This window comes from Calonectris borealis, chromosome 3 (genome assembly GCF_964195595.1).
Source record: "Calonectris borealis chromosome 3, bCalBor7.hap1.2, whole genome shotgun sequence".
Taxonomy (NCBI): Eukaryota; Metazoa; Chordata; class Aves; order Procellariiformes; family Procellariidae; genus Calonectris; species Calonectris borealis.
The window spans coordinates 3926366-3951742 of NC_134314.1; the positions used below are offsets into that span (position 1 = coordinate 3926366).

General features: G+C 50.4%; 2 protein-coding genes across 2 annotated transcripts in view; one reads left to right on the forward strand and one right to left on the reverse strand.

Moving 5' to 3' along the window:
• Positions 1–25377, forward strand: part of MTMR9 (myotubularin related protein 9) — a 151308-nt gene that overhangs the window by 99529 nt on the left and 26402 nt on the right. The gene's annotated exons all lie outside the window — the stretch shown is intronic.
• On the reverse strand, positions 171–25039 carry FAM167A (family with sequence similarity 167 member A). Its single transcript, XM_075144878.1, has 3 exons — positions 22998–25039; positions 13866–14390; positions 171–3481 (listed from the first exon to the last, which is right to left on the reverse strand). The coding sequence occupies exons 2-3, from the start codon at positions 14241–14243 to the stop codon at positions 3218–3220; spliced, it is 642 nt and encodes a 213-aa protein (XP_075000979.1). The 5' UTR covers positions 14244–14390; positions 22998–25039; the 3' UTR covers positions 171–3217.

Genomic DNA, 25377 nt, shown 5'->3' on the forward strand with positions numbered 1-25377 from the left:
GATGGTCCACACACGTGGTCACATTAAAGGGTATTTTCAGGATGGACCCCAGAAGCGTCAACCTTGGTTGCCACCAGCCTTTCTCTGCAGGCATCATAGGTCACCTAGGAAAGGGGACATGGCTCTAAGCCACTTGTACAAGGAGAGGAACTGGCACTCGAGAGCATGAATCATCTCATTGCAGACAGCTGAGACCTGGTGGTTCTTTTCTGGGAATTTTGTGGTGGGAGCAGTGACCTGAATTCATGTTTCTCAAGGCACACCCAACCTTTGGATGACTCGTTTTTTTTAAGCAAAGTCCAGCAAAAATCAGACATACTTCTATTTATTTTTCTTCCCTAGCCTGATATATTTTTAAGTGCCTGGACTCACTTTTGACTCAGTGGCTGACTAACAAAACAGCACCTAACATAAAAGAGTGAGATTTTTTTTTTTTTTGGCTTTCTTTCCCATACATTTTTGTCCAAATACGTAATAAGTGTTCCCACCTTAATATCTTCCCATCTCCTCCAGACTGCAAGGCATCAATTGCTGATGGATCTGTAGGGGTGTCCCAGTGATGTGTGTGGATAGAGAAACCTGACTGGAATCCTTGCACACCTGTAAACCTTGAACACACCAGACTGGTGCTTCCCCAACCGCTCTCCAGGCAGAGCTGGAGCTGGAGCACTGAACACAGTGAGAGACCAGAGGCAGAAATCAATACAGACATAATTTTATAATTAAAAAATTGTGCATTTCGACGAACAGCTGGCAGTTATAACCATCCCCCATTCCACTTAATGCAGAAAATACATGTCTGGAACCCAGACGTCTGATATTTCTAATGCCACATATAATGACCTCCTAAGACTGTGCTTGTACTAACCTCCTGCATTTGGCTACCAGACAAGAGCCCAAAGGCAGGTCCAACCTATAGTCGACTCTAGCTGATCCTAGGGAGAACCAGTCCCCCTCTTCCAAGGCATTATTTTCACTGAAAAGTCGTCATTGCTATCTTTTGATCGAAAATGCCTCTGAAAATCAACATGTGGGATATGAATTGATTTTTTTTTTATTAAAAAAGTAAACAAAGAAGAATTTTAATGAGATTTTTTTTTTCTTTTTCAAGATATCCATGGGGAAATAAGGCTATTTCTCTACTAGTAAACTAAACGACATCGTGGCTGGTTGTCTTGTCCAGAGGCCAACTGACAGTCTGGCCACAACCCAATTAAACCTTCACTGTCTGGGCAACACAAGATTCAGCACCCAGGCACAGCACTGATTAACTTACTGGTATAGATAGAGCTCCAGTGCCCCAAATACCTCCTTCCTTAGCAGAAAGAAATGATACTCAGTGAGCTTTGAAGTGGAGGGGGAGGCATCACCGAGGGGTTACATACTATGGGAGACAGAGGACTGAACTCAGCTCCAGAGTCCCTGCCAGTCCCCAGCCCCATGTGGCTGTGAACCCCTTTGTGATGTTAATTTGTTCCTCCCACAGAAACCTGTGGAGGCAGATGAATTATTTGTCTTCTCTGCATCGACCTAAGCTCTCTGTGGAAACCACAGGTCTTGAAGTCTCATTGCATCTTCCCAGGCATGGCAGAGTCTCATCAGCTTCTGGTTCACGTCACGTTTGGGAACAAAGACGTGGGTCCACCACTCAACCTCCCGAGAGAGGCATCCTGCGGGCTCACATGCACACACACAACAACTTATGCACACACACAGCTTACAGACACGGTCAGGTACAGGCACGTCAACACAGCCACACAGCTTTCAGCTCAGCGTGGGCTTGCATCTCCTGCTTGTCCCCAGGGCTTGGGCTGGTGTTGCGTGGACACAGTCACGTTCACTCAGCCGCAGAGCTCTCTGCTTGGGCATGCGGCGGAGAGCAGAGCTGGGCTGGGGCGATGGGTTGAGAGACTGCACCGCTCTGACACGGTCAGGAGAGGTGTTGGCACAGGAGGGAGAACCTAGAGGGACCCATGCTTCCTCTAGACAGACTGTCTCGGGTGCCAGGAGTCCCAAGATTGCCATGGCTAGACCTCTTGAGTCCCTGCCCTTGCTGGGCTATGCCATGGGTGTCTCTGCCCTCCGTGCCATGTACAGGCAGGTGTGCAGCTGTGTGCACTGAAAGGCAAGAAAATACAGCATCCATCTTACATTCTGCCAAGCAGGGAAGGAATGTGTTTGCTGCAGGTCCAAAGCTCACCACAGCAATATTTCTCCCTTTACTTTTATAGTCTTTATAACTTTATGTTCATTACACAAAAGTCCCTTTTCTCCTCTTGAAATTCCTTTCTCAGATGGATGCGTGTTGCTACAGAGGATCCAGGATTTGCTGGTGCTGCTGTCGGGGGAATGTCAGCCTGGGGTGATTTCTTTGATATGAGATGTCTTGGGTGTAAGTTACCTCCTTTGCCGTACTGCTGGCGACAGCAAGATCAGGAACACGTATTGCTCTGGGTATAACTCGTAGGGCACACAGGAGATTCTGGCTGGCTGGAGTCTCTATATAAATGTGTCCATGATCTGTCCGTAATCTATACCACAGGCAAAATTAAGCTAGAGTACACTGGACTCAACGGAGCAAGTCAACAAACACATCTTCTCACCACTTCTTGGAGCTGCATACCATTTAACCCACAGTCCCTCACCTGCTGGGAGGGCTCCTTTCCACTGGAAATCAGCTTCCTACCTGAAATAGCCCCACGGACCCTGGACTTGGATCAGCAGAGGCTGAAGATCGATGCCCAAAGAGACTTCCAGGGAGGAGAGTGACTCTGAAGAGACAGCTCTAGCCTGGGAGAAGGTAAAGGGGAAAAGAAAAGGGATTTTGCTTTGCGTTGTGGTTGGTCTTTGACACACCGCTCTTTTGATTTCTGAGTACAAACAGTCACATTGGAGCTGCGTTCTCTTAGTTACTGTGGGGGGAAGAGAAGGAGAAGGGACTTTGCAAAGGAGCAGGCTAAGTGCACATGTTGGGTTCAGATGCTCTCCACGCTTCCTCCGTGCTAGTCCCATCTTCTCAATGAGCATCTCCGTGCCATCTCAGTGCCCAGCTCTGCTGCTCTGCCCTGCCACCAAGACCAGCTGTGGGTTCCCTGTTTGCTCCTGTTCCCTCTGCCCCTCTTTGGCCTCTTTTCACCCAGCCGTCAGGCGGAGAGAGCCCTGGCACTGCCCAGTCCTCTCTCTCTTTCTCCCCCATCCTTCCCTCTTCTTCCCCCCTTCAGCACAACGAGAACCGGCGGGAGTTGATGTTCATCTTGGTGACCCCGATGAGCTTGAGCGGCGTGGAGAGGCTGAAGGAGCTCACGAGGGGGAAGTCGCAGAAGAGATCGGAGAGCTCATCCCTCTCCTCCAGCTCGTACGTGGCATCGTTGAGCATGCGCTGGTGCAGGTGGCAGGTCTGCTCGATCTTCAGCTTGTTGATGTCGCTGCGGAGGCGCATGAGCTGCCTCGCCAGTTGCTGGTCCTGCAGGCGCATTTCTGCCTGAAACACAAGATGGAGGGTGGGGAGGGAAGAGGGTATTGGCAAGGGCACAGCAAATTTGCTCATTATGTTGCTCCCTGCTAGAGGCTGCACCAAATAATTGGAAATACAACTCACCTAGAGATGCTAACCCATTGCAAAGAACTGGAAAGGAGACGGGGGTCTTCCAAGCTAGCCATGCATCCCAGTCAAATACCAGCTCAGGATGGTGAATTTTTAGTATTCAGGAAATCTGTGCCTGCTCAGGTTTTCAGGAGCACCAGGAAACTGGAATTATAGCCAGCCATACCAAAGTTGTTGGCTTAGTTATCCATCAGTGCAGGCTTCATAGCCTCCATCTCAACCTTAAGCAAAGTCCAAATTAATTTTGTTCATAAGGGAGCGGCCACAGTGAGAAGTAGCAATTAGAGGTGGAAAGGACCAATTAAAAGAACCCCCGAGAACCGATCCCCAAATACTTGGCCCCGGTTTCCAGCCTGCATAAATCAGAGCTGGTTCACGGCAGCCGGGAATGCGGCCCTCCACATCCCCCATGTCTGATCTCGCCGATTTGAAGTGGCTCTCGGGATGGGACCTCCACGGTTTCCCACAGGAGAGAGAACAACTATCCCGCAGGCTAATGAGCTAAGTGTTTCAGAGGGTTTTTTCCTCCCTTGGCACCTAACTTTGGAAGCTGGAAGATTCAGAAGTGATGAAAGAAAAGAGCTTTTTTTTTTTTTTTAAATTCCAACTTATAATTAAGCAGAAAATTTATTGCCACAGGATATTGGGGGCGGTGAAGGAAGGAGGTGAACACTTGGTGCAAGACTCAGCCTTTGTCTGGGGAACAGGAGCAGGCAGAGCTAGAACAGCAGATGCCAAGAAGACAATCCCCACGTCTCACCCCACATCCCTCCTCACAGAAGAGCAACAAACCACAAGCCACAAAGAAAAGAGAGTGGTGGGAGAGAAGCCAAACAGCTCTTAGCAAACCTCGTGGCTTAAAACTCTCTGTAACTACTGGAGACAAGGAGGGAGCAAAACTGGCTGGAAAACAGTCCTACATCTGCCCCGATGCGATGCCCTGCCTCTTTCCCTGGTGTTGCCACCATCGCAGGACACGAACTGGCACTGGAAGGAGTTCCTCGGTACGAAAGCTCCTGATTTTGTTTTGTTTGTTGGTTTTTTTTTCCCCTCCCAATGTCTCCCTGGGTATGTGCTGTCCTCGCTGACTTCTCAGTGCATGAGATGATGCCCTGAGCTCATCTCCAGCTGCACTGTGGAGCTGCCCTGACCCCAAATCCATCCTTTACCTCGCTCCTTTGATTTGTACCACTGGTTTCTTGGCTCCCTGTGGTTTGAACGAGCTCAGAAACAGACCCAGACTACATCTATAGCAGTGCATTAAATAGTGCATTGCAACAAAGTCTCTCCACTTGATTGCGAGCAAGGTCCTGACGTCCTTTGAGCTGAGGCCAGCTCTCGCAGTCCTAAGCAATTTCCCACAGGCACTCTTCAGGAGTTAGCACAGAGGGATTCATCCTCGGAAGGCATTTGGGATACAGCCACTTTGTCTGGATTTTAACAGCATGGACGTGGCCAAACCATACCAGTTTGCCTCCAGGCCTGAAAATGAGCTGTTTGATTTACAAGTACAGATGTAGCTCTGGGGGTGGGGGATAAATTTATTCCTGATCTGGTGGCTCGTACATGAAGCTGCAGAAAGGAAGGGAGGAGGGAAAATTCCCCTTGGGAGGCTCCGCAGGTGGCCCTGGTATTTCTACACGAGACCTTTCTGATGGTCTCGTGCATGGGCTGCTGCAACAAGGCTGTCAACCAGAGCACCCTCAGGGTTGCTCTAGCTTGTGGCACAATCCCTCCTCCTCCAGGCAATGCCTCCAAAGATGTCGGGACTGCCCCTTGCAGCATTGCCAGTCTCACAGCAAGGCAAAGCAGCCACCTAAGGAGGTTGAAGGGCTTGGAGGGAAGCCTGGCTCTGCTTCAGCTGTTTTCTGCAGCTGTCGGGAAGCCCTTTGCAATGCTGTGCTCAGAGCCTGAGCCGAGAGCTGACACGAGTATAATGAAAGTTAATCCAAACCAGGCAAGGCTTTTCTCACCCCTGCATCATGGAGGCACCCTGGAGGACTTTGCCTGGTGCTCTCAGCCAGCGAGTGGATTCCAGCTTGGTTGCCTGGAGAGGATTAAGTCACCTTTGTACAAATCTCAGAGTGAATCTCTCTCTCTCTCTCATAAAATCTGGCAGGGTTGTGGCCATTTACCTTCTTCAGAAACCCACTATTTCCTTGCAGACCTCGTAGCCTGTGCCCCCAGCAGAGTTACGCCACTCGGCAGGTTTTTCTTCTCCCACCTGAGTTGCAATGAAAAAAAATTCATTTTGTTGACATTTTTCCCTGTTTCGCAATGAATGCTGCAACTTGACATTTTATCAGGAAGGCGATCGTGGGTGTTATTGAACCGACCCTTGGTCATTCTTTCTTGTCAGTTTATCTAGCTACATAAGAAGTGTCAACAAATGCTTTCATTAAATGCTTTGAGGAATGTGGGATTAAAAAAAAAAAAAAAAAACACAACACCAAAAAGGGTTTAAAAATCAATTATGAGGCCATTGTGGAGAGGGATATAAGATGGAAATTGCTATTTTTCCCTTGCAAACCAGCTTTCCACTTTTTGACCGGTTCTTGCTTTCCCTGTCTTTTGAGGAAGCCATCTTGCTTTCATGCAAGCTGGAAGACAAAGCTCTCCAGGGCATGTCCTTCAGGTGTTCCATCTCCAGTCACCTTTCCTTACCCCATCGGACCTGCTGACCCTGACATTTGCCGAACCAGCCTCTTCCACAGCCAAATGGCCTGTAGGATGGGGGCAATGTGGCATGGGACAAACCCACCACCCATCTACATTGATCGTCTAGGCTGTGACACCATCTTAGACACAGTTCTGCCTGGCTGTGCTCTGGGGCTGAACAGGGAAATGAGGGTGACTGTCAGATTTGCACCATCAGCCAAGGCTTTCCCAAGGGGGATAAAGTCCTCTTCTGCCCTCCAGGAAAGAAAGGTGGATGGGTGAGGAACAAAGCCTGGCAATGGTTGACTAAAGGATGATGTGCACAATGAGGAGATGGCACAGGGGATGAGGGCAGTCACCGCTTGCACCCCTTGGGAGCCTGCCTTGGCTTCCTGAGGGCTTGGGAGCTCCTTGCATGGTGACAGGTCCTGTGGAGGTAGGTCCATGGGATGAAAACTGGGCAGGGGACAGAGCACGAAAGGCCTCACTGTGGGCAGGAGAAGTGGGCTGCTCTGCCAGGCATATCCTCTCTCACTCTTCCCACTCATCACTGGGGCTTGGATCAAGCTGCAAACACCCTGTCCTCCCTCCATGGACTTGTCCCATTAAACCTCGCTTTGTTCAAAACCATTGAGTATATTAGGAAAATTTGTATCACAACCCAGAAATCCTCATCTCATTCCCTTTCCCAGAGGCTCTTCACAAGCACTAGAAACATTCAATCCATCCCACGCTGAAGACCAAGCCATCGCTAAAAATGATGAATGATCTCTTTTTAAAAGGAGCACTGTCAGGTCAGCAGAGCTGCACAAAGCTTCGTGGAAAGAAATAATGGGATTACAGGGGTCACATCATGGGAAGCCGTGGGTTTTTGGTTTACACAATTCACCCACAGGGCCAGTCACCACAAAGTAACTCGATGCACCAGTTCATCTGTGTAGGATGACAGCATGATCCCACACACTCTGTGCAATGTCCTGGAGAAACCCACGGGGAGCACCCAGCAATGTTCTGGAGAAACCCATGGGGAGCACCCAGCAGAAGCTATGCATTTTGCTTCCTTCGAGTCTCACATGCCAAATGCAGGAAGAGCCTTGCTCACACAAACCACTTTTTAACACACTCTGCCTCTTTCTGCACGCCCAGCTCCAGCTTGCAAAAAGCTGCCTTTCATCTGCATGGTTGGAGCACGCTATTGGGGTGGACAAGCTGCTGATTTGAACTTCCCTGGGTGGGAGAGGGAACCAAACCCAGGTCCTTCCTGGCAGAGGAGATACTGCAGCTCCTGGGTTGATTCACAAAGCTGGACCACAGAGGCCCAAAGTCTTATGAACCCAGGAACCTGTTTGGATTGAGCCTCAGAGTCTCCCAGGGATGTTTAATGTGGGGGAGGAAGAGAAAGTTTTGGATGTATCCTTGCCTGCTGTCCAGTCTAGGTAGCTTAGCCCAAATATGTAGAAGTAGCCCAGACTTGCCTTCAAGTTTGCCTTAACCATATGGTCACAGAGAGGAAGACCAATAATGTTCCCATTGCCAGTGGTCCACCTCTGCGTTGCTATGGAGGGATGTATCAGCACAAAGCACCTCATGGTGTGGAGGTGTGGAGCTCCTTGGGACCTCTTCTCAAAAGAGAAGTGCCCCATGGACAGCATCCCAGTCTGTGGTCCATGAAGCTCAGGGTGACGGTCTGTGGAGAAGTGGCTGCTCCCATGGGGATAGTCCTTTTTATTTCCAAAAGATCAAAAGAAACTTAGATCTAAACTGGTGCTTTCCTAAGTAAGTACAGGCACTTGGATTCAAGCATGGAGAAGCACAGGCCAGGTATTAGACCCTTGCCAAACACTTCAGAGAAGTCAGTTAAGTCTGTGTTTTAGTTTGAGGTTTCATCTTCAAAGGTGCTCAGATGCCACCCTGCCGTGGTTAATTTTAGATGCTCGTGCCTTTGTAGTGCAACCCACAGCCCCAAACGAGGTATCTAATCTCCTTCTGCAGTGCCTGGGAGTTACACACCACCAAAGTCCAGGACACCTCTGCCAGCTGACACCTGCAGAGCCTGACATGGGTCCCAAATCTCACCCTTCTTCAGTGTTGAGTTTAGTCTGTGTGGACTCCCTCAGAATTAATCTTCATATTACCTTTCCTGGGGGAGTTAGCTACCTCTGGGTTTGGTTAAATTAAGGGGTGCTAAAATGCATTCAGGATTGGGAATGCTGTACCTAGGACAAAGCCCACTGCCAGAGGAAAAGCCTGGCAGCGCAGCATCTGAATGAGGCAAACAGAGGGACATCTCAGTGGGCTTACATGTGGGCTTACACAGGAGAAGAGCACATCATTTCTCAGATGTTTCTGCAGTTACGTTTCTGCTATGCGCATAAATCCACAACCACCCCATGAAAATCCCTCTCTCTCCAAAACAGGGTGGCTGCACCCAAGTTCCCCTTGGGGATGGTCCTGTTCTGTGATAACTCCTAAACTGTGCCCCAATTCTAACAATTTAACAGAAGAGATGACCCCCCTCCAACGCCTGTGCCCATGTCCTTTCAATGCTTTAAATACAAATACAGACAAATCCTTCCTGGACCTGCTATGTAGCAGAGGACTCCCAACGCAGGCCAGTCTCCATCACCATATCCATGCTCTTCTCCTCTCCACTTCTGAAAAACCACAGAGCAATCTGCAGTGAGGCTTATGTCAACATTCTTTTGGTGCCAAATTGTTATTTAAATTCACTTAAGTACTTGTTCAGCCAATATCAATATCCCAAATGGAGATAATAGCAGTTAATATTTAATAATAAATGTCTGACCAACAGGACATAGGTGTTTTACTATTTCCCAGGAGAGAGCATCAAACATTTGTGTCCCTTTTCAAGAGTCTTTCCTGCATTCTGGCTTACACACCTCAGATTTCATGCTGGTAAATTTGAGATGGAAAGCGTATTTTCCTACAGGGACAAAGTCAGAGCTGTCCTAAAATGTCCGAGTGCATAGCAGAGTTTTGTTCTTCAACCACATTTGGGAGGAAGAGAACTTTGAGGGCTTAATTTTAGAACATGTAAACATTTGTTCTGACAAATTTCATAAACAAAGAAGAAAATACAGTCTGACCACTCTGATCCTTGGGTCTGTCACCATACCCTGGCTGGTGATGGCTTTACTTTCAGCACTGATGAGGAGCAGCCACACTTGACAGTGTAAAGGCAAACACGAGGGCAAAGAAGAGGCAGGGGAGTTGGGGAGGGAAGCGCTGCAGCCCCGGGGCGGTTCAGCACATGCCGAGTGCTGCAATTTGCTCGTACACCTCCACAGAGCCTCTCAGCGCGAAAACAAGAGCAGGAGTTTGCATGTCTGAATAAATCACCTTCTCGGGGCCAGATTCTCAGCAGGTCCCAGCTGGCGTGGCTGGCTGGAGCTCAGTGGGCATATGTCAATCCTATAAACCGGGGCCAGGGCTTAACATGCAGAATCAGGTCCTGGGACGGGTCACGCAGGGTGAAGGACCAAGAACAGCAGATGCACGGTAAGACCTTGGGTTTGTCCTTCACTTCTGAACACGAGGAGCCTGAACCTGGCTGAACCTGAACCAGAGCAGACTCTGGAGACACGGAAGCAGATTCCTGGCAGCGTTGGATGACCCCTTTTGTGTGGATTGGGAGTAATGCTACAGATTTTACAGGTAACTTTAATTTTAAAGCTGGGCACTCCTGGACTATCACTTGACCGAGCAACTAACCCATGCCGCGGCCTGTTCTGTAGCACCATGGCCAAGGGGAAGTTTGGGCATACACATACTACTAAATTCACTTTGTTGCCTGTACCGGTTTTGGCTGGGATAGAGATAATTCCAAAATTGGGTGGTCGCGTACAAATTGCCTGTTGAGAACAGCCCCCAGCATGTGCAAACTGCTGAAGCTCTAACTGTTTGGCAGGATCCTAACTGGTACAAGCCAAGACCATGCTGGGACCATGCTATTGAAATAACCCAGCCTAAATACACCGGTAGCTGTGATGAGGGTTGCACAGTGTGGGTGATGGAGCTGCATGTCCTGCATCGTTGCATTTCATTCAGTAAGGGCACAGGTTGGTGTACTTCTTTCCTGGATAGAAATCTCCACATACACCAGCTTTTGCCCTTTCATTGAATGGATGAATCCTACATACTCTAAAATGACTTCCCATGGAGGACTGTGTAGAGTGGAGGAGAATTCATCCTGCAGCAGAGGACAGCGTGATGGGGGCAGATTTCACCCCAGCTATGACTACTGGATCATTTTTGGATGATCTTCAGAAAGCTGCCCGGGATACTCACACTTGCTTGGGGCAAGACTGGGTTGTGTGGTGCTTCCAGGTCTATGGTCTCCTACGTTAAACTAGACCAAAAGGATTGATTGCCCACTTAGGGTGACCCTACCCAAGGTGTGGGGTGCTGGACCCCTGCCTGGCTGCCCTGAGCTGGGTGCTGTCTGAGGGCTTTGGCTTTGGCTCCTGCCTTAAGTAAATGTAGAAATTTAGACATAACCGTATCCTGCTCCGAAGCCTTCCCGTTTGCTTTACTGTCACAACGTGGGGATAAACAAGGAAAAATCCTGGCTGTGTTGGGATGTGTGGAAGCTTGTTCCTTTATTGGAAAAGAAACTGGGTTTCACCCTTGAAATGTAATGTGAAATGCATCTTTTTGTTCCAGCATCCTGTGATGCGATGGCCTCGCTGTGTTCTCACTGTTTGCTGGCAGCTCTTACCCAACAATAGTGCCTCCAACATAGCGATTTAGCTGTGTGGTCAGTCAAATACATGCTCTCTCTTTTGGGGAAATTGTTCTAAATTACATGAGTCACGTCCAGATCCAGCAAAGACTGGTATAATTAAGAGGCAGGAAAATGGAAAGTGAGGAACAATTAGGGTTTGCTTTGCCCTTTTTCTTCTTTAATTTAAACTTCTAGTTTTCATCAGATGGTGGTTTATATACCACACCCCAGTCTAAAGGGTAGAATCGGACTCTGAGAAAATTTATACTTCCATCATGGGCAGAAACTGAAAGAACAAACTAAATCTTTTAAAATCCAGGGCTCTAAGAAGGAAAATCTGCTTCTTACTGACTTTAGGCATCTTGAGATTTTAGGTTTACATCAAGTCCACTATGAATAGGACCTGGAGGTGTTGGTCGACAGCCGGCTGAACATGAGCCAGCAGTGTGCCCAGGTGGCCAAGAAGGCCAACGGCATCCTGGCCTGTATCAGAAATAGTGTGGCCAGCAGGAGCAGGGAGGTGATCGTGCCCCTGTACTCGGCACTGGTGAGGCCGCACCTCGAATCCTGTGTTGGGTTTTGGGCCCCTCACGACAAGAAGGACATGGAGGTGCTGGAGCGTGTCCAGAGAAGGGCAACGAAGCTGGTGAAGGGCCTGGAGCACAAGTCTGATGGGGAGCGGCTGAGGGACCTGGGGTTGTTTAGCCTGGAGAAGAGGAGGCTGAGGGGAGACCTCATCGTGCTCTACAACTACCTGAAAGGAGGTTGTAGTGAGGTGGGGGTTGGTCTCTTCTCCCAAGTAACGAGCGATAGGACAAGAGGAAATGGCCTCAAGTTGTGCCAAGATTGGACATTAGGAGAAATTTCTTTACTGCAAGAGTGGTCAGGCCTTGGAACAGGCTGCCCAGGGAAGTGGTGGAGTCACCATCCCTGGAGGTATTTAAAAGACGTGTAGATGAGGTGCTTAGGGACATGATGTAGTGGTGGACTTGGCAGTGCTGGGTTAATGGTTGGACTTGATGATCTGAAAGATCTTTTCCAACCTAAATGATTCTATGACTCTATGGATTTAAGATTGCATCACAGATGCAAGCACGGACCCAGATTCAGGTCTCAGATCTGGAGCTGAGATTCTACAGACTGCTGAGTGATTTTAGGAGATAAGCTCAAAACTCTTCCTAGTAGTCGTGGATTCCTGAAAGCACTGTGCTTGCCTTGTGAAAGCCGTGGTCCTGAGAAACGTCTCAACCACTAAAACTGTGACATCCAGAACCACCTCTGCAAATAACTTCTCTGGAGATCAATCTAGCTTGGTGAATACAGCAAGAGCAACAAAAAGTTGACAAATAAAAGCATTTTCACAAGTGCATCTGAAGAGCAAGTGCTGTCCCAGTCCCCGGGGACCCTCTTGCAAATATTGCTGTTGTCGATACAGTGGCAAATGCTGGTGGGACTCACAGGCAAACTTCCAATTAGGCAGCAGAAACAAAGCCACGTGATATGAATTGTTTCCAGACATGTGGGCCAAATAATAAAGATTTTTCATTCCAATGAGGAGAAGGAAAGGATCACTGCAAGGGTGGTCTTGGTCTCTGCTTGCTCCTACACTTGTGAAGAACATCAGGGCCCATTCTCCAGCCCTGAAAACAGCAGCCCTGATCCAGTCATGTCCATCCTATTGACCTCCCGTGGCCTCCAGAAAAGATGTGCTGCATCCATGCTTCCTCCTCAGTATTATCCCCAGGCTGACTCCTGAGCTGCTTTGGGAGCTGCTAGTTGGCTCAGGCCAAATTTGTGCCAAAGACCATGATAGCAACACAACATATAAAAGATGAATTCCAGCACCCATGCCCTGGCTCTCTGTATTTTCCTAGCACCGGTGTAACATTTTTGTCTTGCCTTCCTCTCTGTGAACCTACCAGTTCATAACTACCAGAAATAAACATGTGTGTAAGATAGGGCCCAAGGGTGGGATGGGAGGATGACAGAAACGTGGGCTGGCTTCTAATGAAGCAGGAGCCAACAGTCGATGAACCTGTAAGAGCTGGATGAGGAGGGGTCTGAGGTAAGGTTCTGGCATCATGCATGCAGCAGAAAAAGGAATATTATTTGTTAGGTATTACGTGGTCAGAACAAGTGGATCCCACAACAGTTTTAAACAGAAGGAAGCACTTGGTCTTACCATGCAGAAATGACTTGGGGGAAGCAGATTACCACAAGACCTTATAGAGAGTTATGAGTTAAAAAAAAAAAAAAAGAAAAAGGGGGAATTAGGCAAACACTTGGAGGTTAGATCTGCTAATGACTGTTAAATGCAGTGGTCAGCTTACAATCTCCTGCTGAGGGAGTTCCTAAACCACCAACAGCCAAGCTGCAAGGGCAGATCCAGGGGATGGATCTAGTCATGCTTCCTTCCTACACCCCTAACGAAGCACCCCTTCGTGATGTCCATCAGAGAATTGCTATTACACCAGCAGTGCCCACGTATTCATGGTGTATTCATACCTGCTGTATTCATCCGAGTGTTGAGATATAATTAGAGAAGGAGGGGAGGGGGCAAACTGCTAAAAAATCCTAACCAGTTCAAGCGACCATGTTTCCCCAGTCTGCTGGATCCCAGCAGGGATGCTGAGACTGGCCCAGCTCCTTTTCTGAGGTTATGGATGCTCTGGCGTTCATCTTTTCCCTTCCCTGGGTGGCTCCTGCTCCCACCAGCCACAGAAAACACAATGATTGATTGTTGCCTTTTCACCTGGGGCTGAAGGCCGGTAGGAACAAGGAGTCGCTTGTTCCCTCATTCTTTTTATTTTTTCCCTCTTGAAAAAGTGTGCTATCTAACAGGGACAGGAAACCACTTACCAGTTCCTTCCTGAGCCACGTCAAAGCTTCATCGATGCTCTCAAAGCCGCCTATTCTCCCTGAGGTAAGAGTCACCTTGTCCTGGGCAGGGCTCCCATTGAGATGCAGCTGCACCTTCCTCAAAGGGACAGTCTCCCCCGTGGCCTTTTTGGCCTCGGTCGCCTCCTCGTCCTCCTCTCCCGCTGGCTGGGGGCTCTTCCATGCCTGCTCCTCCAGCTTCGCCTTCCACTCCAAGTAGGAAGGGCGCCTGGTCTCCAGTCTCAGCTTCTCTGTCAGTGCCTTGAGGGTCCTCAGGTGGTCGTCAGGAGGAGCAGCACCTCCAGAGCCGGCATCCATGCTGTCCAGCACCTCTTCTATTTGGATTTTGGGTAGAGACATCCTCTCTGGGAGTCAAAAGGCATAGGGGTGTGCTGCAAAGGACCAGGGACGGGGATGGGAAATCCTCAAGGTTTGACCAGGTCCTCAGAGGACAGCCACGGCGGTGGTGGCTCCCACTCAAGCACCACACCGGCCTTGGACGAACACCTAGAAGAAAAGCAGAGGGTAGGTTTCCAGTTTGAGAAGGAAAAGGGAGCAAGAAAAGAGAGACGGCTCTTGCTGTAGCGGAGGGAGCGAGGGCTTTGGGAGAGGCACGGTGCCAAGGTGCTCCTGGGAAGTGTTACCTCACCTCAGCTATCTGACTGCTTTTGGGGCAGGAACAGACAAGCTCTGGTTTTTAGGGAAGCTCTGGTTACCTACATCTTCAATCTTAACTCAAGGGGCCATGAAAGGGTTTGCCAAGGAGGCCAGGACACATTCACAGACCCCTCTGGAGCTCTATCACACAACTCAACATCCTCTGGAGACAGCAATGGCCATTGCTGGGGGTTGGGGTGTCTATGCGTGCTGTTTTGCTGATTTCTTGGCTGGCAAACCTACATCTTTCCACTTGGGCAAAACAGGTCCAGGTGAAGTAAGACAACCCAAACTTCTCCCAGGAGTTTGAGCCAAAAGGGGAGCCTGGAAAAGTGGCTTCCCCCCCCCCCCCAGTTTTACAGATTTGTGTTTGGTCTAGGTTTGCTAAAGATGCCAATCTACAGCCATAAGATTCAGTTCCCTCCTGTCCAGCAGGCTCAGGGCAGGAGCATGGTCCCCAGCCAAGTATGGGAGTAAATGGGGTGCTGGCACGGCTTAGGTTCAGATGCCTGCGCTCAGGTTTCCATCACTGGACACGTCCAGTCTGCCCACTGGGAATGGTCCCGATGGTCTCCTTGAAAACACCCTGGAGGAGGACTAGCACAGAGTCCTGGGAAAACTCGTAGCTCCTCCTGCCATGGGCTGTGGACTTGGAGAAGCTGTGCCCACAGCCAAAGCTGCCTCCGTGGGACCTGGTGGGACAGAGGACCCTAACAACTCCGCAAGAGTTAAGCTCAGGCAGCTTCTGCATTCATTTGATGGTAGGATCAGATAAGAGACTTTCTCAAGGTTGTAAGCTCAGCTATGGCTGCGCTTTCGTCTACACGTTGAACACAAAACAAAATACTTTTTTGCCTGCCTGGTAACATGCCCAGAAAGACCAGCCAGGACGTATGCAGCTTTCTAACTGGATGCACTAAATCACAGCAATACGAGTTACTCAGCCATTCTTTTCCCTGCTATTTGCGCCCACAAAGACGTGTGTAACTCTGACATCCAGACCATAATTATGCCTCTCGAACCTTTTCAGCAAGAAGATTCAATTTAAAATAAACACCATCAGAGAGCAAGATTTATCCCACAATTGTGTGCAGGCACATGAGCTGAACGAGGAGTTGATAATATACACACAGACAGTCTGGGGGTGGAGAATTAGTCATGTTGCGGTCTTGTTCCTGCTCCTATTTATGTTAATGAGAGTTTTACAGTGAGCGGGAGCAAACACAGATACTATATCAGGTTGAAGCCAACAGCTCTCATGCCTCGAGCAGCAACAATTTTCCTTCTTCTGTTGAAAAATAGAATGTATGGAAGGGAAAGCAGAGGACTGCCCTGTCAGAAAGTCAGGTCCTGCACCAGCTCCTGCACGGATGCTCTGCAGAGCTGAGGACATGTGGATGAATTTCACTTGCCTCCAGTTCCAGCCTACCGAAATCAATAAAGGGAAACACCTAATGACTTTAAAGACCTCACCTCTGAGCTTTTTTTCTGTCCATTGAGATGGAGATTGCTAGGTGTGGCCAAAACGAGCAGCCCAGTAGAGTCTGCTGCAGCTCCACACTGGGATACTGGATTTGGTAACCCCTAGCAAAGACAATATTTTTATTGTAAGTCTGACTTTTCTGAATGCCACAGCTACAAAGCAGAGCCCTCACAAATTCTTTGGTCTTGTGTCTTCAGCATGTGTAAAATCCTTGGGGTGGAAAAGGCCCTTGCTATTTCAGCCCCGGGTACAGCTCAGTTTTCATTTACAGCATTGGACCATGAAAACAGGACAGCAGTTTGGAGCATCCCCTTTGTCACAACCCCACTGCCATCTCCCCCTCCCCATCACCGCCTCCCAGCAGCTTTAGAGGGATTTGATTTTTCTACCCTAAAAGCAGCATAGATCCAACCCAACCTTCACCTCCTCTCCGGTGCAACACGAAATTTCTCATCCACTCTGTAGGGACACCCCCTAAATAGGCACGTCTGTTGCCCAGCCTGTCCAAACTCAAAAATGACGAAAGGAGCCACCTCTAATTTCCTATCAATATCTTGGACTTGGGTCAAAGACCTGCTGTAGAAAAAGAGATCTGAAAGTGGTAAGCGTGTGAAAAATGTCCGTGTGCAAGGCTGTAATACAAACCTGTTTGCTGCCTGAGAGCTTCCTAATTCCCAGGAACAAACCTGGCCTCCAGCTCAAATCAACAGACTCCCAGTCTCCCTGCCCGAGGCTCAGTTTCCCCCTAGGCTGGCCTGTGCAAGGGAATTTAGGTGATTAACCCTTGATTTGTCTTCAGTATGCACTTGCCGGGTGTTCATACCATGCCTAACTAGGGGTAACAGGAGTTTGGCACCAAAATGGAGTGAGGGTCTGCTTCCACCTCACTAAGACCCTTTGCTTAGGGGTTTCCCCCTTCTCTTGCATGAATCCTATTAATCCTGAAGGCACAAGGACACATCAGGTCACCGAGACGACAAAAACCCCTTTAATTTCTTTGTTGGGTTAGGTTTCCATTGGAGAAGTCAGCTTAACTGACCTACCCTGCAGGCTGTAATGCAAAGGGATTAGCAGAAGCACACGTCCAGGATGGAGAAATAACAGGACTGTCAAACTGGATTGGGTGTGAAGTCCTACCATGCCAAGACTCACCAAGCTGGCATGCCCTGAGGTTTGGCTTTTGCATGGTTGCAGGTCAGCAATGCAAATCCTGCTCTCTGCCACGCCACACACACTTTGTGAAGCTCATGGGGTGTCCTATGCTCTAAGAAACCAGGTCCAGCGGCGCAATCTGCCACCACAACTTCCCACTGCAGCCATTCCTCCAACCTTGAGGCAGATGCAGAAGACCCGTCCCCATCACATACCCTCAAACATCCCTGCCCCTACATTAGAGCAGGGGATCAGGAGACCCATGTGAACATCTCCTGACAGACCAGGTGTGATGGGGCAAGTACTAAGAGGCACAGGGAGGTGTACAGGGGTGTGAGAAAAGCTTTGCTTTATTGTCACTGATGATGGACAACAATAAATTCAGATGCTGTTCATGGTCAAAAGGGAGATTGCACAAATGATGATAGGCACAGCATTTTACTTTGCGGGAGTTTTACATGCCTCTACCTTCCAGGCATGCAACCAGAAGTTTTATACATCTGTACCTTCCCCATCAGCTCTGAGCCCTGGTCAGCTTTGAGCATGAGGCATTCACGAAGCAGGATTGGTTGGTATCTGCTGGACCAGGGCAGCACAGGTACAGCCTGTATAATTAAGGGCTATAAATAAGGACACACGGTGCTTTGGAAGGTCACACGCTGGGGAGCAAGATGTCTAGGAGAAGAAAGAAAAAAAAAGAAGGGAGAAACACTCAGGGTGGAAATGAGAGGGGAAAAGCAGAATAAATAAAACTATCAGCCAAGGCAGAGGTGTGGGGAGCAAATTATTCTGCTCCTTTTGCTATTTCTGGTGCATTTCAGCTTACTGGAATACCTTTTTTTATTACAGAGGAGCAGCAGTGATTGTAAGAGTCTATATTACTCTGCTCATCTAGCCTCTGAGAAGAAAAAAGAGCCTCAGCATGAGATAAAGCCCAGGCCAAGGGAAGTCCTTTTGCAGGATGAAGGGATGCCTGCATGGCATTTCTGGCATGGGTTAAACAGGGCAGAGGTAATGGTTCAGCCTGTTAATGACCTTCAAAAAGCACTTCAGCCCCTTTTATGCCTCAATTTTCCTCTCACTGAGTAGGGAGTTCGTGCAACCGGCCTTCAGGAAAAAAGCTCTAAGGATCTTTAGAGACGTATGGACATTCACCTCTGGCATCTTCAGGTCCCTCCATCTCATCTGCGTCCCCATGCTCTGACTATAATGAGTGCAGGGACACCCTCTATGATCCACAGAGTTTGGGATGTGGATCCCCTGACTGTTTGCAAGGCATTTGCTCCAAGGGTTTGCATAGGTGTCACCCTGTGGGCCATGCAGACATCCCTTGATCTCCTACAAAAGAAAACCCTAGAGTAAATTGCACCTGCTAACATCATCACTGAGCTCTGTAGGTCCTAGTAAGTAAGAAGGACCCTGAGCATGAAACAACGGGCTGAAGAAATACCAAGGTGGAGCAAGAGGTGGGGGGACGGTGCCCAGTGTGCATACCCCACGCAGGGAGACTCGTGTTTGCTTTCCTTTTGGGCAGAGCAAGAAGATGGGGATGGGGTGGGGATGACTGACCCCCCCCGGAGGTCTGCAGAGGTTGGCAGTGGGACAGCGAGGAGGAGGTGCCTGTGCAAGGGGGTTGCCATAGCAATGGAGTAAGGGAGGACTCTGGCTGCTGCACGGTGGTGGACTGAGGCTCCAGAGCATCCTCCAGGCAGTGGAGATGCTGAGGCCCCGGGCAGCGGATGAAGGGAGGAGAGACCCATGTGGGTCAACACCACAGCTCCCTAGAGCTGGTGGTTCCCTTTCAGGGAGGTGGTACAGGAATAACTCCTTTCCCCATGCCAAAATGACCTCGCTCAGGAGAGGAGCTCCTGTGCTCTGTGGGCTTTGGTGAGCTTGGGCTTTTCCTCACCCTGGGGTCCCCTGCCACAGTCCCCCCCCAGCAGCACGGCTGTAGCACGCTGCTCTGCACAAGGCTCCTACAGAGATGGAGACCAAATCACTCCCCTGGCCATCCCACAGACTCAGAGGAGAGCCAATCTCCCTGGGTTATATTATCCAGCATTTAGATACCTGATCCCTTTTTGTAGCACCTGAAATCTGTTCCTGCAGAAAACTCATCTGCTTCCCAAATGTCTTTTTCAACTGTCCCAAAGCCTCCCTCCCCCCAAAAAGAGAAGACTCCAGCAGAAGATCTGCCTGATCCTGAAGCCAAGACTCCCTCCGGGGCAGAGGGCCCTGCTGAAATTGGTGCTGTCAGGATCAGATGCTCTCTACCTGCTCAGAATGGTTGGGGCAGGATGGAAGGACGTCTGTCCATGCAAGGTTGCAAGGGTCATGGCAGGGCCGCCAGCTCTCAGTTAGTGCCCACTGGACCTAGTGTCCATGGAGACCTCCTGGCCACACTCATGTGGACTGTGAGCTTGGCCTTCCTTCCAGGGCCAAGACGAAGACACCAAAGTCACCAAGCTGGGCATCATAAGCAGGAGCGCAGGTCCAGGTCTGGTGACCCTTCCTTCAGACCTCCTTGTAGGGCTGCCCACGTTGGCTGTGTCCCTTCACATACACAGAAACCTGACTTCCAGCTTAATACATGACAAAAGCCCAGGGAGGAGCCGAGTTTCTGTCCCCGGGGTTGATCCAGAATGCAATGCCCTTGCAGGGGTTTGGAGAGGTGGTCACAGAGTGGGCTGAGATACGGGTACAGCACCTGGCTTAATGGGATCCTGAGTGCACCTGGATATTCCTGCTCATTTACTGCCACGAACAAACCCCTAGAAGACCTCCCAGACAACTTGGATGCTAAGGTCAGCAGCAGGGAAGCAGCCCATCCTGCTGCTTCAGCCCTTCAGGTGTCGACGTGGCATTCACAGATACACAGGGGCAAAAGTGGGGCTTTCCCTTCATGTTTGACCTGGAGCAGGGTGAGGGTTCACCCTGGCACATCCTTCTGCCCAAATGACCCCCAGACAGACCCCCAAAGAGTGCAATGAGGGGAGGAGGGGAGAGCAATGGGTGACTGCAGCCAATCCACCAGCCTGACAAGAGGAGCAGAGCAGAAGTGCAGAGATAACAGGGGACCAGTTTGCACTCCCTGCCCTAAGGTATTTCTCCCAGGCTGATCTCCAGCATCACTAGCAGAGTCAGAACCTGCTTCAATAAATACATCTGTCCCTTCCTGCCTAGCTGCATCTTGTCCCTCCTACCTCCCCCGCACAAAATCAAGCAGGCTCCCTTCGAGGAAGCAGGACTGAGGTTGCTGCCTGCTTTAGATGGACCCTGGCTGCTCCATTTTCAGAGCAGCTCGGGTCCTATTGATCAGCAGATTTCCAGCGGTCAAGTGGAAATCCTGCATGAAGATGGCCATTGCCAGATATTTGGCATTGCCAGATATTTGGCATTCCCACAAACCGGTCTTCCAGTGAGTGGGAAGCATTTGCAAACTAGAAGCTGGAGGGGGTCAATGGTCTCAGCCCCTCAGCCAAAACCAGGTATAATTACTCTTAGAGGGAAAGGGCTTAAGCAGCAGCAGCAAAGGCAAGTTTACAGCCTCTTGGTGAAGACGCCCTGTCCACCCTAGTCATCTTCTGGTAAGGTCTGTTGTGGTGAAGGGAGCCACGGATTATGGGCAAGGGTTGCTCCTCCATGCACTGCCCCAGGGTCCAAGCAGGTTTTAAGACCTAATCCTGGAGGTGGCATGCCTAACCTGTGCCCAGAGACACCCTCAAAGGACCTGTGGTTTGGCAGAGCCACCTCCTTCCCTTATTTTCCCTGCTGCCACCCCAAGCACAGCCGCGTTTCGGCAAGGAAAGAGCAGATGGAGCAGGCAGGGACCTCTGTGCTCGTGCAGCCAGGGTAATGTGAAGGGCTGGGACTCCTTGGGAATGAGCCAGATCAGGCTGAGAAATGCTCTTTTCCCCGGAGACTGGCACAGGGAGTTATTTTTCCTTAAATGCAGCATGGAAGGCAGAAGAGTATGTTTTCAGAAAAAAAATCCTCTTTCTGGCTTCGCTGGGCTTCATTCTGCCCAGCGCTGAGCTCACCCCCCCAGTGAGAAGCGCCAGGGCCAGCTCCCACTCGAGATCCCGAGGCTCCAAGTTAAAGTGATTGGGGGAGCGGGGTCAGACCCCCGGCGATCCCCTGATCCCCTTTACATGCTCCCTGTCCCATCCGATTACCCGCCTTGGCGGCTGCCCGGGCAATGATCGTACAACCTCTGCACTCAGACCTGCCTTCTCCCAATGCTGAGCTGCACTTTGTTATTTAATATTATTTCAGGCGAGCTGGTTACAAACAGATCTTCACTCCCTTCCCCCAGAAAGGCTACATTACTCTGAGGCTGCTTATTTTTTTTTTTTTTCTGCAGTGTCTCTGCTACATTTTGCAAACACCTAATGGCTGCAGAGCTGTTGCAAGCCCAGAGCCCGGGAGAAGCCGGATTCCTCCCATTCTGCTTTATTTTTGTGTTGTACAAATCCCCCCATCTGAGGTACCGCTGCAATGGGCATTTGAAAGCGGAGGAGACCCGAGATGCAAATAACAGCAACAGCCCCAGTATGCTGAAATGATGGCTGGCAGAGGGAAACCCCACAGCAGCCAAAACAGGCTTGTTCCTACTGAAAAGTGGGGAGTCCAGAGGATACAGGGGGTGAGCAGACAAAGCCGAGATAACGTGGTACCAGCCAGACATAGATCCTGGAAACAAGGCACTTGGTTTTCATCCATTTTACCCCCCCCTCCACTGAGGTCCCTGATGTAGAAAAATCTCCAAAGGGCAGAGCAGTGCCAAATAATACAGGGAGCATCCTAGGAAAATAGGGAGGGGTCTCCTTAGCCCTGAGCGGGTGCCCGTTGGGGAAGAGGTGTCAGTCTGCATGGACTAGGGAGGGTGCTGGCTGTACGATTTGGGTGGTGTGGGTGCAGGGGTGTGGGTGCAGGGGTGTGGGTGCAGGGGTGTGCATCGCACCGGGGTGCGCTGGCTGGGGTTGCACAAGAGCTTGTTCTGGGAGGGGTATGGGCTGACGGTATTATTTTAGCAATTAGCCCCAAGCTGTTATAAAGGGCTCCGAAGAAGTTCTGGATGATTTTTTTTTCTCCCCCTCAGTGTTAATGTGAGCTGCAAGGGCCAGACCTGAGCAGGTGGAAACCTGTTCTGCTCACACAGTGCCTGCTTCAAAAATCAAAGGTAGCTACGCCCTGCGAGGCCACCACGCTTTATCCCATTATGTCTGCACTGCACAAGCTGACAAACCTTTCCAGGGCTCTTGCAAATCTCGGGGAGGGGGCAGAGGGAGCAACAGGTGATCGTCCCGAAACCTGGCCAGACTCTTCCCTGTTACACCTCATCCAGTGCAGAAAAATCCCCCTGAAGGTGGTGAGTACCCCCACACCACTCGCAGCTAAGAGCAAAATCCACAAGCCTCACCGTAAAGGAGGACTCAAACCCTGCCCTGATTTCCAGCCCGTCCCAATCAACGGAGAGCCACCGTGCCGGCCATCTCCAGGGGATTTCGGCAAGGCAGGAGATTGTGGTTGGGCAGGGGACAATGCAAGCCCCCAGCCCCACTACATCGTAGCTGGCGTACCGGATGCCAGTGCTGAACTTCACGGTGCTTGGGGTCTCCATCGTCCCCACCCCGATGCTCCCCAGGGACCTGGTCCTTGCTGCTACCCCTTTCAGTGGGGCTAGAAAAGCTGGGGGTCCCCTCTAGCACCGGGCATCTCTCAGACATCTCCTGTCCTGGGTGCAGCGGGGTGTCCCCAGGGTGGCTCTGCTCCCCCCTCCAGCCCCAGCACGGCCAAGCCAACGTGAGCAACAAACTTACCGGGGACCAAGTCAGAGGGAAGATTGCACGGACATCTTGGCTCCCTCCTTCCGCCTCGGGTCTCCAACTTGGTATTTGCAGAGCGGTGTCACCAGTGCCTTCAGGAGACTGTCTCATCCTCGTCTCTGTCTCGCTTCAGAAATCTCTGTGTGTGCTTTTTTTTTTATTTAAGGGACTTTTTTTTTTTTTTTCCCCCAGCGGTTGCGTCAGGCCTGTTGCCTGGAGACAGGCGAGCTATTCCAGTTTGAGCTTTTCAGTCCAGATTTCCTCTCTCTCTTTCATTCATACCACCAAGCCCTGAACCTACCTCCCACCAAGCAATAACCCTGGAGAGACCTGAAAGGGAGGAGCTGCGCAGCCTGGGTCCTAAACATCCTCCGACTCCGGCACCCAAACGAGGGAGGAGGGGTAGAGATGCCCTCGGCGTGGGTAACAGGGATGAAGGGGTGTTGTCGAGGGCAGGGACCCAAAAGGCTTGCAGAGATGCCCAGAGAGCTGGTGTACTCCCAAAGGAGCCTGTGGTTCTTCCCGACACGGACCCGGGTTGGTGTCCCCGCGGCTGTTCCCGTTGCACACCACGGAGAGCTACGAGCCCTTCTCCAAGGAGCTTTGGGGTCCTCTGGCACTCGGAAGAGCTTTGGGATAACGTTTTCCAGATGCCACGGCTTGCCCAGAGGTCAACGTGTGGAGGGGAGTTTTGCAAGGCTGCATCAGCATCTCCGGGAAGCCCTGGGGTGGGTATCTCTGGGCACCGTGGCTAGTACTTGCTTGCTGGCACCATCCATCCCTGGACAGAAACCAGCTCAGAAACCAGCCTTTGCCTGTCTTTTATACTGGGAAAGTGCCTGTTGCTCCCACATCTCCCCCAGTAGGGCTGGAAACCATTTTAACTGCTTCCAAGGAGGGACTGATAGAGGCACGTGCCCCAGCTGCTGGCTGACTTGGGGCCAGAAGCAAAGGCAGAGGGGACAGAGAGGATTTTGTTCCTTCACCAGGAGCTGAAGGTTAACCCCTCGAAGCCTGGGGGTTCTCAAAAGCATCCTACACGTCTGTCCCCATGTGCAGCCATTGCATATGTGGTGTCTCAGGACCACCGTGTTCGCGAACCTGGTGGTGTGAAGGGTTAAGTGTTGGCCATCGACACCTAACCACCCAGGCCCCTTCCCACATTCAGCTTTTGTGAGAGAAACCCCTTCACAGCCTCCTTTTTTTTTTTTTTTTTTACCCTTCCCTTCTCCTGCCTAAACTGTCCCTCCTCTCCCCCACGGGCATCAGGGAGAGATTTACAGCCCTTTCCTGGGTCCAGCATCCCAACCAGGGCCTGACAAACCACATCGCAGGGCTGGGATTTCCCACCTCCCTTCAAATGCCAGTCAGACCAGGGGTGCCCCAGACCCCCCCCAGTAATTTGGATGCTGTGTCTGTACAGCACCGAGCACGGGGGGAGCGGGCGCCCTGCGAGACGCAGTAATGCAGATTCCAAAGAGTGAAGAACAGCATTTTCACATTTCTGATGAAAATGCGATTTTTTAGATTTTTTTTTTTTTTTTTTTTGCTTTGCCAGCACCCTTTTTTGTCAGATTTCAGATGTGCCTATGCAAACTCAGTCTGGGGATCAGCTCTCGCTGTGCTGCAGGCAGACACCCGACGGCTTGCAGCCGTCCTTCCTGGGGCTGCTGACCACAGAGAGGGACCAGAATGATGGAAGAGCTGTTGCCTTCGTGCTAAAACCATCTGACACAGACCTACAGCTGCATTTAAGCTCTTAGCAGCAAACGGGTGGTTCAACATTTCCTGCAACATCTCCTCAAAACAAAAACTGGGTCCGTGCCGATGAACCAAACGGTGTCAGGAATGGGCATGGGCACAGGAGCCTGGTGAAACATAGTCCCTGGTCTGGTTTTGAGGGGCAATCCTGGGACATGGCTCAGGAATGAACAAGACCAGGGTCTCTTCCCCACAGGCAAGTTGGATGCAGCCACTCAGATTTGATAGTCAAGAGCATTTAATTGCACAGACGTGGCCGGACAGGGTCAGTTGGCTTCAGGGCCAGAGACCCCATCTAGCGTGGGTTAGTTTACTAGCAGAGGTGTCGCTACCGAGGCTGGACATCTATCTCATCGCAGTAACAGACCACACACTGTCACACACTCCCTCTTCTGTAAATGTTTATTTTTAATTTAGTTGTGTAATGGATTTCAAATGAGCTGCCATAAGACACCAGTGAAAGGCTGAAGCCAGGTCCCTCTGAAGTCTCCTCATGGGTTTTGAATGTTTTTTGGCCTGAATTTATCTCGTTTAAGTTGTATTCACCCAAAAGACCTGTAGTGGGGAGTTGCTGAAGAGCAGTGACGCTCCCAGTGATGAGGCTCTAACCCCA

Excerpts from the sequence above, each read along its gene's own strand:
- FAM167A (XM_075144878.1), bottom strand. The coding sequence starts at position 14,243 with ATGTCTCTACCCAAAATCCAAATAGAAGAGGTGCTGGACAGCATGGAT. Across the intron at positions 3,482-13,865 it reads CGTGGCTCAGGAAGGAACTG|GCAGAAATGCGCCTGCAGGA; the intron begins GTAAGTGGTTTC and ends CTTGTGTTTCAG.